The 14,470-nt window shown below is 36.5% G+C and overlaps 1 protein-coding gene across 2 annotated transcripts in view; it reads right to left on the bottom strand.

Annotated features, from left to right (window-relative positions):
• CPB1 (carboxypeptidase B1 (tissue)) overlaps positions 1–7,124 on the bottom strand; it is a 44,566-nt gene extending 37,442 nt beyond the window's left edge. Inside the window, exons 1-2 of one of the 2 annotated variants that reach the window (XM_021068540.1) lie at positions 6,562–7,124; positions 6,380–6,455 (exon numbers count right to left, since the gene is read on the bottom strand). In XM_021068540.1, the coding sequence (XP_020924199.1) occupies positions 6,380–6,455; positions 6,562–6,632 (147 nt within the window). In that variant the 5' untranslated portion in view covers positions 6,633–7,124. 2 annotated transcript variants of the gene reach the window in all.

The raw sequence follows: 14,470 nt of genomic DNA, 5'->3' as shown, positions 1-14,470 counted from the left end.
AAGATCTGCATCTCTGTGCATGAAAGCTCCCCCAGAACTTGAAAAAGCCAAGTTAACAGCTCGTACGTAGCAGGCAGGAGGTGCCAAAGAGATAACTCTTTCCAGAGAAGTGCTTAACCAATGACCCTAGAAAATAGATGCCTAAATACTTCAATTTGCTCATTTCACAGGTGGGATTATTTTGAAGCTTGCAATTTGCACCCTTTCCTGGAGTTTCTCTGTAGGTTTAATCTCTAGTCATACTCTGTGGTAGCTGGCTTAATAGTGCCCCCTTAGTTAGCTGTCCTCCCTTCTGTGTATCACTCCTAACTTATTTCCCCAGGCTCCCTGTGCTTTCCAAATGATATCTTTGCCCTTGAATCTTTGTCTAAGTATCTTTTCTGGAAGAACCTATATTAAGATATTAGATTTCCCACTTAGAGTAACAAATGCCTGCACAGTATTCTTGGTGATGGTTATAATACAATCTTGAGTATATCTAGTACCACTTTAGAGCAGCGTAATTGCCTTACAGACGGTTTTCCTAATCTCCTAACCTCTAACTCATTCATCTTGGCTTTGCCAAATATTGGGAGGACACACACACACGAAAGAGAGGGAGAGAGAAAGAGAAGGAGAGTGTGTTACTTTTAAGATTCTGCATTGAGAATGATAGATTTTTAAAAACAGGGTGGAGAAGTCTCATAAACATGTTTGACAGAAGACTTACAGATCTAACCTGAGGTCCCTTAAAAATTTCAGTTCGATAAGGAGAAAACTGGTCAGCAAACATACCAACATCCAACACAATGGAATACTGCAAATATGATGCAGATTTACTAAGCTGGAGCTAGTCCTTAGTTCTTCTTAGAAGAAATAGAGCCCCAAATCAGGAACAACACTATAGCCTCATAGATGGTTATAATGCATTAACTATGGTTACAAATAATAAACTTAAAATATTGGCACAAGGAGATAAATACAAATTTCAGGAATTACCAACACCCTGTGGGTGAGAGCTATGTTTAATATATGGAAGTGGAAACATAAGACCAGATACTGTAAAACTCTTAGAGGAAAACATATGCAGAACACTCTTTGACATAAATTGCAACAATATCTTTTTTTGATCCACCTCCTAGAGTAATGAAATTAAAAACAAAAATTAAAAAATGGGGTCTAATTAAATTTAAAAGCTTTTGCACAACAAAGGAAATGATAAACAAAACTAAAAGACAACCCACAGAATGGAAGAAATTTTTTGCAATTGAAGCAACCAACGGGATTTATCTCAAAAATACGTAAACATCTCTTATAGTTTTATGTTAAAAAAACCAATTAAGAAATGGTCAAAAGATCTAAACAGACATTCCTCCAAAGAAGACAGATAGAAGGCCAAAAAACATATGAAAAGATGCTCAACATCACTAATTATTAGAGAAATGCAAATCAAAATTACAATGAGGTTTCACTTCACACTAGTCAGAATGACCATCATCAAAAAGTCTACAAACAGTAAATACTGGAGAAGGTATGGAGAAAAGGGAACCCTTCTACCCTGTTGGTGGGGATGTACAGTGGTACAACCACTATTGAGAACAATATGGAGGGTCCTCAAGAAACTAAATATAGAACTACCATATGATCTAGCAGTCCTACTCCTGGGCATACATCTGGAGAAATCCATAATTAGAAAAGATACGTGTACCCTAGTGTTCATTGCAGCACTATTTTACAATAGCCAAGACATGGAAGCAACTAAATGTCCATCAACAGAGGATTGGATAAAGAAGATGTGGAGATATATATATATAAAATAGCATGTTACTCAGCCATAAAAAAGGAAAGCATAATACCATTTGCAGCAACATTGGTAGACCTAGAGATTATCGCTAAATGAAGTAAGTCAGAGAAAGACATATCATACAAGATTACTAATATGTGAAATCCAAAAATCATAAAACTAACTTAAAAAACAGAAACAGTCTCAAAGGTTTCAAAACCAAACTCATGGTTACCAAAGGGGATGTGTGTGTGTGTGTGTGTGTGTGTGTGTGTGTGTGTGTATAAATTAGCAGGTTTGGGTTGAAATATGCACACTACTATATATCAAATAGATAGGTAACAGGACCTACTGAATAGCACAGAGAAATCTACTCAATACTGTGTAATAACCTCTATGGGAAAAGAATCTGAAAAGGAACAGATATATGTACATGTATAACTGATTTACTTTGCTGGACACCTGAAACTAACACAACTTTGTAAGTTAGCTCTACACCAATAAAATAAAATGAAAAAGAATAAAATTCTCTTTGCACAAGTTAAGGGATCGTCTAGCTAAGATAGAAGAGGTTGGAGGCAGTGGGCCTCAAATGTTCATGAGGGTATGAATCACCTGCGGAACTTGTAATAGTAGGTGCAGTCCCATTTCTGATTTAGTAGGTCTGGGAATGACATGTTTACTGAGGAATGAGGCTGACCCTAATGTGGGCTGTATTTTATAAAGCATATATGGAAGTGGAGTAAAATATCTGATATGAGATGTAGGAAATTGAATTATGTAAATTTAAATTTATATGTAAATTATATAAAACTGAGGTTATAAAATTATAAATCCAAGAACCTGAGTGACAAAGAACCATAAAGAACATTTGTTGGAAGATAAAGGAATATCTTCAAGTGATAGCATTGTGGGAATGTTAACTTAATCAGCCAGCGGGCTAATAACTACAGTTCTTCCTCAAATATATTACAAAACCAGCACAAAAGCCAGATAAAGTAGTGTACTTACCTTAAATTCTTCTGGGAAATAAGAAGGATATATACTAGAATAAATATTTGGTGTTGGGGAATTTTGGTTCTTCATATTATTTACACAATTTTTTCTTCACATTACATTTGACTATGAGTTGGGCATATGATAGACTTTTCATTTATCTTAATTGAATGTTCCTTTTTGTTTGAAGTCAATGACTTCTACTCTAGGTCTAGTTCCAGACAGCAGGAGAGGAATTTATAAGTATAATGAGAGTTTGGGAACATTGAAAGACTGTAATCATATTACTCTGGGCATAGATAAGCATGCACCAGAAATTAGAGAAACAGAATTCAAGAAAGTACTGAGAAAGGAGAATATGTTCTATGGTGAATGTCTCCAATAAAGGAACAAGGAAATAAAATAAAATCCTTACTGTACAATTACATATGAAAAGAGGGAGGCTTCTAGAGTCCTAATACATTCAGCTTTTAAAAGGACATGTTCAAAAGCTGGGAGGAAGGACACATGGCCAAGGATGAATACAAAGACTAGATGCCCTTGTAATGATCTTATCAGGAAGGCTACAATACAGAATATGCTGCAGTTGCAGGATTGCTGAGGAGAGTGAAAAATCTCTTTTTCAATTATTTTGGAAATAAAATGAATAAAGAAGAAACATGTGGTCCTTCTGCTTGGAGCTGAAGCATGATGTTTGCAGCTGCAAGAGAGGAAGTAGCCATGTTTAACTCTAGTTTGGCTTTTGTCTTTTCTAAGGAGCTATGCTATATCTTGCATTTTATACTTCTATTGAGAGATGAAATTATTATAAGAATTTTTATCACATATGATATTAACAGAAATACCTTCTTTGGAAAGAGAACACTGAGGCCCAGGATAGATAAGGAGAGAGGGGATTATACTGTCCATGTAAATTGCATTGAAATCCTTGATCTAATGATGGTAATAATATGCTTACATAGTTTTTACTATGTAAGTTCTTTCTAAGTGCTCTATGTTAATTCTTTAAAATCTCATAATAATCCTATAAGGTAAATGCTGTTATTCTCCTTCTTTGGCAAATGAGAAAATTGAGACCCAGAGAAGGGTCCAGCATCCAGCTAGCAAGTGGTAGAGCCAGGAATTGAACCCAGGAAGTCTGAATCCAGATTCTCTGCTCTTGACCACCATGAATTGCTGAATTTTAAGTAACTAAAAAATACTGAGGATATGGTTGCAGAACTTTCTCAGCAACCTTAGCAGAAGCAGAGCTTGAAGGGATCACTGAGGAGTAGAGGGGGCATATCTTGGATTTCATAAGCAGGAAAACAGGTGAATCCCAGAAGCAGGAGGTCCTGAGGCCTGATATGGATTCTGGCAAAGCTGCAGAGTAAACTGGAAGTAGATGGATTGTGAATGCCCAGAAAAGGAATCTGTGACACTTGGGAGCCAGCACAGTTTAAAGCAAGTATAAGTCAGGCCCAAATGACTTCATGTTATTATTGAAAGAGACCACTCACCTGATAGAATGCTGGATCTGGTTCTTAGTAAAGTGTTTGACCACGTTTCTGCATTTATATTATTCTTTACAGGAAGGAAAGCTGTAGGTGACAGCCCAGTGGTAGAGCAAACTCATCCAAGGAGAGTTGATTAATGAATCACTTTCAGTGCTTAACATTATGTCTGGCATATTGGAGACTCATGATAAATAGGTATTAAATGAATGAACCATGAAGGGACCTCTAATTCTATGCTGGCCCTTATTTAATATTTTTCCTTTATCAGTGACAAAGATAAAAGTCAGAAAGGCAGGTGTATCAAACTTGCTGGCAATGTAAAGTTAGGGAGAGGAATTATTTCCTTGGATGACTTGATATGCCATCAAGATAAATTTTATCAGAGTAAATCTAAAATCCTGCATTTAGGTTAAAAAATAAATTAGACAAGTATAGAAGGAAGAATACTTTGCTTTTTTTTCATGTGAGAAAAAAAATCAGCCTAATGGTTCTGATTTGCCATAAGTTTTCTATAAGCTTGGAGTATTCTATATCTGTTCAAGATACTAAAAAAAATATTGGGCCCCATTAATAAATGTCTACTTAACAAATGAAAGCAGGCAGTGGTCTGCAGTAGGTATTAATCAGAGAACACCTGGAGGCCCACTGTAAATTCTTTTTTGTCTTTTTTTTTTTTTTTTTGTCTTTTTAGGGCTGCACCTGAGGCATATGGGGGTTCCCAGGCTAGGGGTCTAATTGGAGCTACAGCTGCTGGCCTACACCACAGCCGTAGCAACTCCCAATCAAAGCCACGTCTGCAACCTACACCTCAGCTCACGGCAATGCTGTATCCTTAACCCACGGAGCGAGGCCAGGGATTGAACCTGAAACCTCATGGTTCTTAGATTCGTTTCCACTGCACCATGACAGGAACTCCATCCATTGTCAATTCTGAGAGCTACTTTTAAAAAAGAAATATAGACAGAAAGATTGAGTTATATCCAGAGGTGACCAGAACAAGTGTCTGTAAACCAGGGCTAGGAAAGATGATAGAAAGCTTGGAAAAGGTAAATCTTAGAGGTAAAACAATAGTTGGCTCAGCTAGATCCAGTGGGTCAAAGTTAGATAAGGTAACTTTCATCTCAGTATAACAATTAGAATGATTTCTAAGACAAATTTGCTACTCTGAAAAAGCAGTATTCCTACTACCCTTGCAAGTACTCAAACAGATTTTATTAGGACTAGCAATCAAGGATGCTATTTCCACTGAGGAAATTCAAAATTTGAGTAGAAGGGTGGAATAGATGACTTCATATTCTCTTTCAATTCTAACATTCTGAACCCATTTCAGATTATGATACTCTCCACCTTCTTTTATCCTCCACACCTTAAAAGTGAAACAAAATAGCTATAGAAAGATTGATACTTAGAAATTGGTAGACTATTTTGGTTTATATATTCATGAAAAGATAGCATTGGATCAAATGAATCATTCACGGTCAGTAATAGCTTCCTACCACACACTCTATATATAATTAAAATGTCAGTTTTCATCCAATATACAGTAGATTTTTTTTTGAAGTAGCCTACAGATTTTAGTTCCTTGAAAGTGAAATAAAAGTATGGAAATCACTCATGGCTTTTTACCTTCATTACCTCCCTCATATCATATCATTAAGAGGGCCTGAATCAAGGTCATGAAAACCCAAGCTGTTTGATTTGGAGTGAAAGAAAATCAAAGAGAACAGTTGATACATGGAATGTGGAAATGAATTTGAAGTTGGACAAAAGCCCAGTTTTTCTGTAATACCCAAGTTGATCATTTTTCTCTTTTGCCTTAGAAGGGAAGTTACTGTACATTTAGATGTTCTGTGACCTTTGCAATAGTTACAACTCATCCAGTTGTCATCCTCTATCAGCTCTTTAAAAAATTACCAAGGATTTATAATACTGTAGGCCTTATGGCAATCTAATTTAGGCAGAAAAAGAAGGTATGGTGGCACTAAATGTTTTTCAAGTTTTATTTCTTGCTACAAAAGTGCTAGAGTTAATATTTCATACCATTCTTCCTTTGATAGAATAACAGTGCAGTCTAAGATTTTAAAATAAGTATGAAGGAAACCTATAGGATAGCATTATTATCTACCTGCCTGGTGCTGGCCAACTCATGGAGTAAGCTGATGTCATTTTCATCTTCAACATTGACACGGAACACCTTCTCACTGAATGGTGAGATACAGAAGGAGAGAAAATTTTAAGTTGAGTGATGCGTTTAGATTTTTTGGCTAGTAAGGAAGGATTTGCTCATTTAAGGTGTTGCTTACTTACCCTTCAAAGTGCTCACCAGAATGATGAGCAGATGCTAGAGTCACAGTCACAAGAATCAAGAACGCCAACATTGTGCCTAACTAGGTCTTTTGGGTGGGTTTTGCCTGCTTTTATAATCTGAGGTGTTCTTTGTTTTTTTCTCCTGATTGCAAATAGGCACTATCAAATCTTGATTAATGGTTTTCCTGCCATGGTTGATTTGGTACCTGTGTAAAGTCTGAGAGTATATCTCTCTCAACACCTGTGGAAACAGTGCAGATAACTGAAGTTCAGCCTATCTAATTTGGATGTCAGACCTAGAATAGTCTGTAGGTAAAGGAGTTTTAAGTAAAATCTATTTTGTAGCTTTCTTCCTAAATTTCAGTATTGACTGTTCCACTGAGACTGTAATACAATTATAACAGGAAATGTTAGCTATTGCACAACCGCCACCATCACCTGCAAGAAGGGAGTCTAGGGCAGCTCTATCATGCATAACAACCCTGGTCTAAACTAGCTAAATGATAGAGAACTTGGTATTCATGTAACTGAAAAGTTTAGCAGTAGTTTTGGCTTCACATCATCAGTTGATGATGTTTGTTAAGCTTGGATCACTCTTTTGATCAGTTCTGCCATGTGATAGCAGGATGGCCTCTAACAGGTCCTTTTTTTTTTTTTTTTTTTTTTTTTTTTTTTTTTGTGCCTGCGGCATGCATAAGTTCCAGGGCTAAGATCAAAGCCTTACTATAGCATTTACCTGAGCCACAGCAGTGACAATGTCAGATCCATAACCCACTGAGCCACCAGGGAATTGCTAATAGGTCAAGTTTTGCATCCTACTGGATTAGCCAATCCAGAAAGACAGTTTTGGGAGTTCCTGTCATGGCTCAGTGGTTAACAAATCCGACTAGGAACCATGAGGTTGCTGGTTCGATCCCTGCCCTTGCTCAGTGGGTTAAGGATCCAGTGTTGCCATGAGCTGTGGTGTAGGTCACAGACGCAGCTTGGATCCTGCGTTGCTGTGGCTCTGGCGTAGGCCGGCGGCTACAGCTCCAATTGGACCCCTAGCCTGGGAACCTCGATATGCCATGGGAACATATGGCAAAAAAAAAAGACAAAAAAAAAAAAAACCCAAAAAAACAAAGACCCAGAAAGGCAGTTTCTTCTTCCCCAAAATTTTAGCTCGGATATGCAGATTGAATTTCAATGGGCTGACTTGGCACATGTGCTTTTCTATTCTTGAAACACTTCTGTGTGGATGATAGGATGTGCTGAGTGGCCCGACCTAAATCATTTGATCACCCCTAGGACCTTGGCATAAATCCACCTAAAATACTAATAAAATTATTCCTGCAGCTGCTGGTACTTTTCCCAGGATGGATCTTGAGTAGTCCTCACTTGTGTTTGTCAAAGTCAAGGTCATAGATCAGTGCCTAGCTACAAGAGAGGCTGGGAAAGTGGAAGTCTGACTTTTAACTTTGATAGTGGGAAGGGCCTCTGCCTCCTTTGACTCCTTAACTAGAGCATTCTCCAAACTTAGAATAGTGGTTTGAATTAGATGGTTAAAAAAGAATGATGAAAGGAGGACACTAAAGGAGGACATAATCATTTGTGGATGACTTGTGGTATTGTACTTGGGACAGTAAATATACTGGAGAAATTATTTCTATTGATGCTTTGTGAATCAATTAGGTTTTTCAGTTAGCAATTTTTGTTGCAATATTTTTTCATAGATATTAAAATTTCTGCTTCCTGTCTCATGTTTATATGTTTAAATTCTTCTTTTTTTATGCATGGCTTTGGTGATTAATAAGCCAAGAGTGTCTGTGTTGCATGAGATTTTGGAGAATGTGGAAACTGCCCTGTGGAGTTATGGTTCATTCTATGTGATGTTTCGCTTCCTGGAAAAGCACTTTCCCAGGCGTATGCCATGGTGTTAAATAGGAAAGGGTTCTCAGGTAAAATGTGTTTGCTTTAAATTAAAATAAACAAACTTGTTTTGTTTTAGGGCTTTTTAGAGTCATTAATATGTATTGTAAGTCCTCAAAAAGGAACTCTGATACAACATTTCTTAAACTTATCTCATAGTAGAGTATCAGGTTGGATAAGTCCAGCTAAATTAGAATATTTAGGACTATTGCTACATTCCATTTTGTTCGACTGTGGAATATTTTCGTCAAAAACATCACTTAGGACCAGTGATTTTGGGAGCACATTCTGGGAAACTCTAGACTGAGTTCACAGATGGAATCATATTAACTTGTGCATTCTTGCTCTGTTTTGTTCAAGGCCAAAAAGTTTATTGTGACTTCAGTGTTAAGGTCACTGGGCTAAGTGCTATTGGTGTGATTATAAAATGCTAAGAATATATTCAGAAGAATGTTTACAGGCATGTTTTGAAACCCATGTTGGATCATAAATTATACTATTAAGATGGAAGTTTTAAGTGTCAGTGAATATATATGAATGTATTAGTTATATTTGATTACATGATTTAGGATATTGAAATATAACTTGATTTTTGGAGCTATATAAAAATTCTTCACTTAAGGATAGACCAGTCCAGGAGAAAGAGAGATGAACCTGTACTCCCTGTACTTTAAACAGTACCCTGCCTCCAGGATGATATTGTCATGGATGTCAGCCTCTCCCAAGTTTTACCAGGCAGATAAGTCACTCCTACCAGGAGGGGCAAGTAATGATCACCCCTCTTGGGAGGAGTGACTATGAGTTTTCAGAGATGAAAAGGGCTTGCTTCCTGTTCCTCAAGTTGTGCTGTGACAGGCATGTTAGTGGTTAGGCCAGTATTAAGGGAGTGGTTTTCTTGACATCTTTCTTCTTCACTGTGGAATATGGGTTTAATAATTGGGTCAGTTGATGATTCTGAGCAAACCATTCTCTCAGTTTGACTACTACCTAGAACTGATGGGTGAGGAGTAAATAGACAGCTCTTCTTCACTGTTAAAGGACCAGATGATACAAGGGAAGAGAGATGAATCAGGAAATGGGAGATTTCTGTTAAATCAGAGCAGACAGTTCTAATGACTTGGAGGAGTTCAAGTACTTTTAAATGTATTTGTGTCTATTGGATATTGAGTAGGAAAAATTTTATGTAACAATTATTCTCTCAGAAACTCTGTATCATTATCATCATCATATTTTATCATCAATTGCTAGACCATTTACTGTGAAAGAAGAATATTGTCACTTCAATTCTGATGTTTAAACATGATAGGATTTTAGGTGATAGAAAAGGGAAGCTCCTAAATAGGAAATTATTTTTGAACAGAGTTGGCTTTTGTTTCTGTTTGCATCCAATCAAAATAACTGGTTTCATAAATTCAGTGAAAGTTCTGTTCACATCTGTATCTTAACTGAACTGTCCACTTGTTTGTGAAGCAGCCAGAGTTTCCCTGTAACTTGAGGGAGTATAACTGATTGATGACACAATCTGTTGGTATTGCTCCAAGGAGGGGAAAAACAACCTGGAAATGTTATCCAGGTGTACGAATGGCCTGTTAGCTCTGTGTAATTATATTTAATATTTGAATAGATTGCCTTTTTATGGATATGAAGAGGCAGGCTAGTAAACATGTTCTTGGCAGCTTTTCTCTCTGGCATCTACTGATGTTGGTGTATACACACACACACACATTTTAAACATGCTCATCATCATGAATGGGCATAGTCTGCATATCTCTGGTGGGAATGCTTTTTGTTACTGAATTGCAGACCAGTATTTTTGAAAGCTGGAAGATAAACAGGACAACTTCATCCCATAAATCTTGCCACCTTACTCATCAATTTGAGGTTCCTTATTGAAACAAGGAAAACATCTTTAATCATGCAAATATTTGGAAATTGCAAGCATGTCTCTACTTGGAATTTGGGAGATAATTAAAATGGACAAGTTATGATTGATTAACTCATGAAGAATGGGCTAGTTAAAAGGCAGTTGGTTCTCTTTCTATCCTTATGTCAACACCTCATCAACAAGAATTAAGAAAATAGCATAACTAGGTTCCAGCTCCTTGCTGAGGGCAATTAATCAGGGCAGAAGAGTAGGGAGGTAAATTGGAGTGGTGCCAATTTACCAATAAATAAATCAACTTATCTTCGTACCTACATTTATCTTAGTTCATTCTTATAGACCATTTTCATATTGTGATTTTTGATTTGTGCATTAATGATGGATTTTGGGGAAAAGTTCCCTAAAAATTAGTTATTTTGAATTAAAGTGAATAAGTGACATTTTTTTTTCTATTTCCGTATTAACAACTTTATTGGAAACAAACTTAAGAAGATGTACATTTCTACCCTTAATTCATTTTTTTTTTTTCCTTTCTAGGGTTACATCCACAGCATATGGAAGTTCACAGGCCCCAGGGGTCAAATCAGAGCTGCAGCTGCCAGCCTATGCCACAGCCACAGCAATGCAGGATCCTAGCTGTGTTTGCCACCTTCACTACAGCTTACAGCAATCCTAGATCCTTGACCCACTGAGCGAGGCCAGGGATTGAAGCTGCATCTCATGGATAGTAGTTGGGTTCATTACCACCGAGCTACAATGGGAACTCCTCTGCCCTTAATTTAAATATGAGAAATATTTGTTTCATTCTAGTTTGTAAGATAATAGGAAACTATTTTTATCTTAAAATGTTGTAACAAAACATTAAAACTCCTTAAAACCTTTTGAAGAAAGGGCAGGGTTTTAATAAATAAATGTTAATAGTATAACATGCCATATGAGTAGAAAAATAAAAGCACAAAATCAATTCTAAAAAGAAAATGTCAATATTCTCTGACAACTTGTTTACTCTTTACCTGATATGATCTTCGAAAAGGTCCATTTTCTATTTTGCATGGCTCCAGTGCAATTTCAATTTATTCTTGAAATTAATTTGGAAGGGCAACCTCCAGGCACACAGATAATGCAGCTGATGCTGTCATTTGGCAGTGTGGTTCTAACTACCAGACTGTTTTTTTCTGTTCCCAAATTCTAAGTCATTGAGACTCTTGTGTTTTTTTTCTATTAGATCACTATGAGTTAATTTTATAGGTGAATCCCATGAGGACTACTCAGGTTGACACTTGAGATTGATAGGTGGATGACAGGTTCTCCTGGAGTCATTTGAAAAAGTTTACTTTTGAATTCTCAGAAAGATGGTCGGTACATTAGCACTTGGATTTTCACCCTTTAGCAGTGGTATATATTTTAATGCTGGAATGTTTTATAGTCCTTTTGGAGGACTAGACATTATATCACCATATTTTTAAATAATAAAATTCTTCCGAAGAACTCTGAGAATAGCTGAATTGACACCTTTTTTGAGATTTGAAAGAAGATTCCAGAATCTTTGTTTTTTTTTTTCTTTCAAACTGAGAGTTTTTTTGGCCTCCGAATGCAAGCAGGGTTGAGCTTGTTTCACAATTAATGACCTAATTTTGTAGCACTGCATGCTGCTTCCCAACATTGATCTGACTCTGAGGCAAGTCTGTTAAACATGATGTCAGCAGGAATTATTTTGACAGCTGCCAAAAGCTGTAACATAAGGTTCAAAAAGTTTTCATTTTAGGGTGTAGTGGTCTAGAATATTGGTCTGATGTATACATACTAATGGGTAGTCAAAGACAGTAGCACAGTATTTAAGAGAAGAACCCACAAGGAAAAGTGATCCCATTTATGGAACATTGGGAGGTGAGGCCGAAACACAAAATATCCCCCTTAATTTTAAATTAAACAGAAGAATCAAAGCACATTCTTCTTTTTTATGGTCTCTAGTATTGCCTTACTGCCATGAGAAGTGATTCCAAGCCACATGGAATGCCATTTCTGATACACAGAGTATTGGCTGTTGACAGGTCCCTTTTAATTTGAGGAAAATGCCTCTGTAGATGGGCAATGGTTTTCATTCTCAGAATTGATGATCCAGCATCAGATTGCATGATAAACTTTCACAAAGCAGGATCTTGTGTTTTCTAGCAGTGTTGGATAAACATTCAGTGTCTGCATTTCAGAGTGGTAACACAAGGATGAATCAAATAGCAAATTAAATTTAGGTATGCCATCTGCTGCCTTTATTTTATGAATTCCAGCCCATAGGACATTGACTGGGCATGAAAGTATAAGCCATTGTCTTTTATTGTTGGGCTTCCTACAAACATTGGACAAATGTTCATCCATACTATTGGTCTTCTTGGAAAGAGTAAAATTCAGCAAAAGTGAATTTTTTTTAGTTGTTGTAAGTTTTTTGTTTTAATAAAAATAAACCACAACAGAAGAAAAAACAGCATGTACTCGTTTCTCCAAGTGCAACATCTCAGCAGGCTTTAGGAACTCATCCACAAGGGGTAAATTGTTTAATGCGTAATTGTAAGCAGAACTGTAAAAAGCCATATTAGGCTTCCATGATTTTATTCTCTTCTTCTGGTAAAAGATCATTACTTCTCCCTGAGCCCCTAATGGTTAAGTCTTTTATAACTTTCCCATTTCCAAGAAAGTTCTTGATTTCTTCTGATGATGACTCTTATACTGTCTTTCCTTCACAGTGGTTTCTTAAGGAATTATATTTTTCCCAATATCTCTGTGGACATCTTATTCTTCTTTCAAGGCTTAAATTAAAAAAAAGACCTCCATTTTAGAGGGACAATAGGTATATTTTCTTTGAGCAGTTTAATGGAAAGTATGAATTTACAGACATGAAATTACAGTTTGGTGCTATCATTTGGAGGAATTTTATCTTTTAATATCTGTTGCCAGTCTGGTTTTTTAGCAGCATTTGCTTAGATGCAGTGGTTACCAGGACCAGTAAGAGCTTGCTTTTCAAGGACTTTTGTAGAGTTTTAGCTAGCACCATAAAATGAGTTCTCTATTTCTGAGGCTAATAAAAGTCTTAATGATATGTGCATCCAACAGATGGGACAGAGGGCTATTTTGGCAGTGGGCAGTTGAAATCTGCCCTCAGTTGTTTGTATAAGGCTCTCACTAAAGTCAATAAAAGGTAATTTTCACACACAATTTAGTTCAGAGTATAAAATGTGGGAAAGAGTGGCTGGTTTAAGTCCAATGGGCATAAGGGTAGCAGTTGGTAAAAGTTTTGTTTGATGGCAAATTCTAAACAACAGACTGACAAGTTGATCAGGAGTAATACAGGATCAAGTCACATATTGTGGACAATGGCAGGGCTTCCAAGGCTGGGAGACAGACATAGCTGAAGTAATTATCCCCAACATCTTTGGCATAAGACTTGATGATTTTTACTTTAAAAAAGCTCTTTCTCTCTTTTTCTATTCCCAGTCTTCTTTCTTTTTTACTCTCTTATTCATACTCATTTTTTTAAAGTCATTCATTTGCTCATTTCTGCTTCTCACTTGTCAATCACATAAAATGTTTACATAAATTAGTACCTCAGTGTGGGAGCATTTTAATGGCATCAAGAAGATTCAGAATATAATGTATATTCTAGCCATACAGAGTCAGGTATGTGGCTCAAATCTGCTGACATGAAAGAGGGACTCCATACATTCTTCCTGGTTATAATAGGGGATACTATGTTTAATGCAGGTATGATTTTAATGGAGATGAGAGTCTGGAGACAGGTTAATAAATCTAAATTATGCATGGAAACTTTGGACTTTGTTCTTTCATGAACTTATTAAGTGAGTTGTTTTAAAGATTTATGCATATTAATAGCTGCATATATTTTAGGAATTAAAAAAAGTCAAGAGTATTTTGGCATGCATTATTTTATCTGATGCTGGTGATATCTGAATATGATTTAAATGTATGCATGGCAGGCATGCAGAACAGATTCATATTCTAGATCTTATTATTGTTCAGGCTTTGAAGGCAGGTTCTGTAAATACTGTGATTATATACCACAAATGCATGACAAATGAAAAATAAGTTTATAGTCATGGAATTAGTGAT

Source organism: Sus scrofa, chromosome 13 (assembly GCF_000003025.6).
Source record: "Sus scrofa isolate TJ Tabasco breed Duroc chromosome 13, Sscrofa11.1, whole genome shotgun sequence".
In the NCBI taxonomy this organism is placed as follows: domain Eukaryota; kingdom Metazoa; phylum Chordata; class Mammalia; order Artiodactyla; family Suidae; genus Sus; species Sus scrofa.
This window is presented reverse-complemented; position numbering and strand designations above follow the sequence as displayed.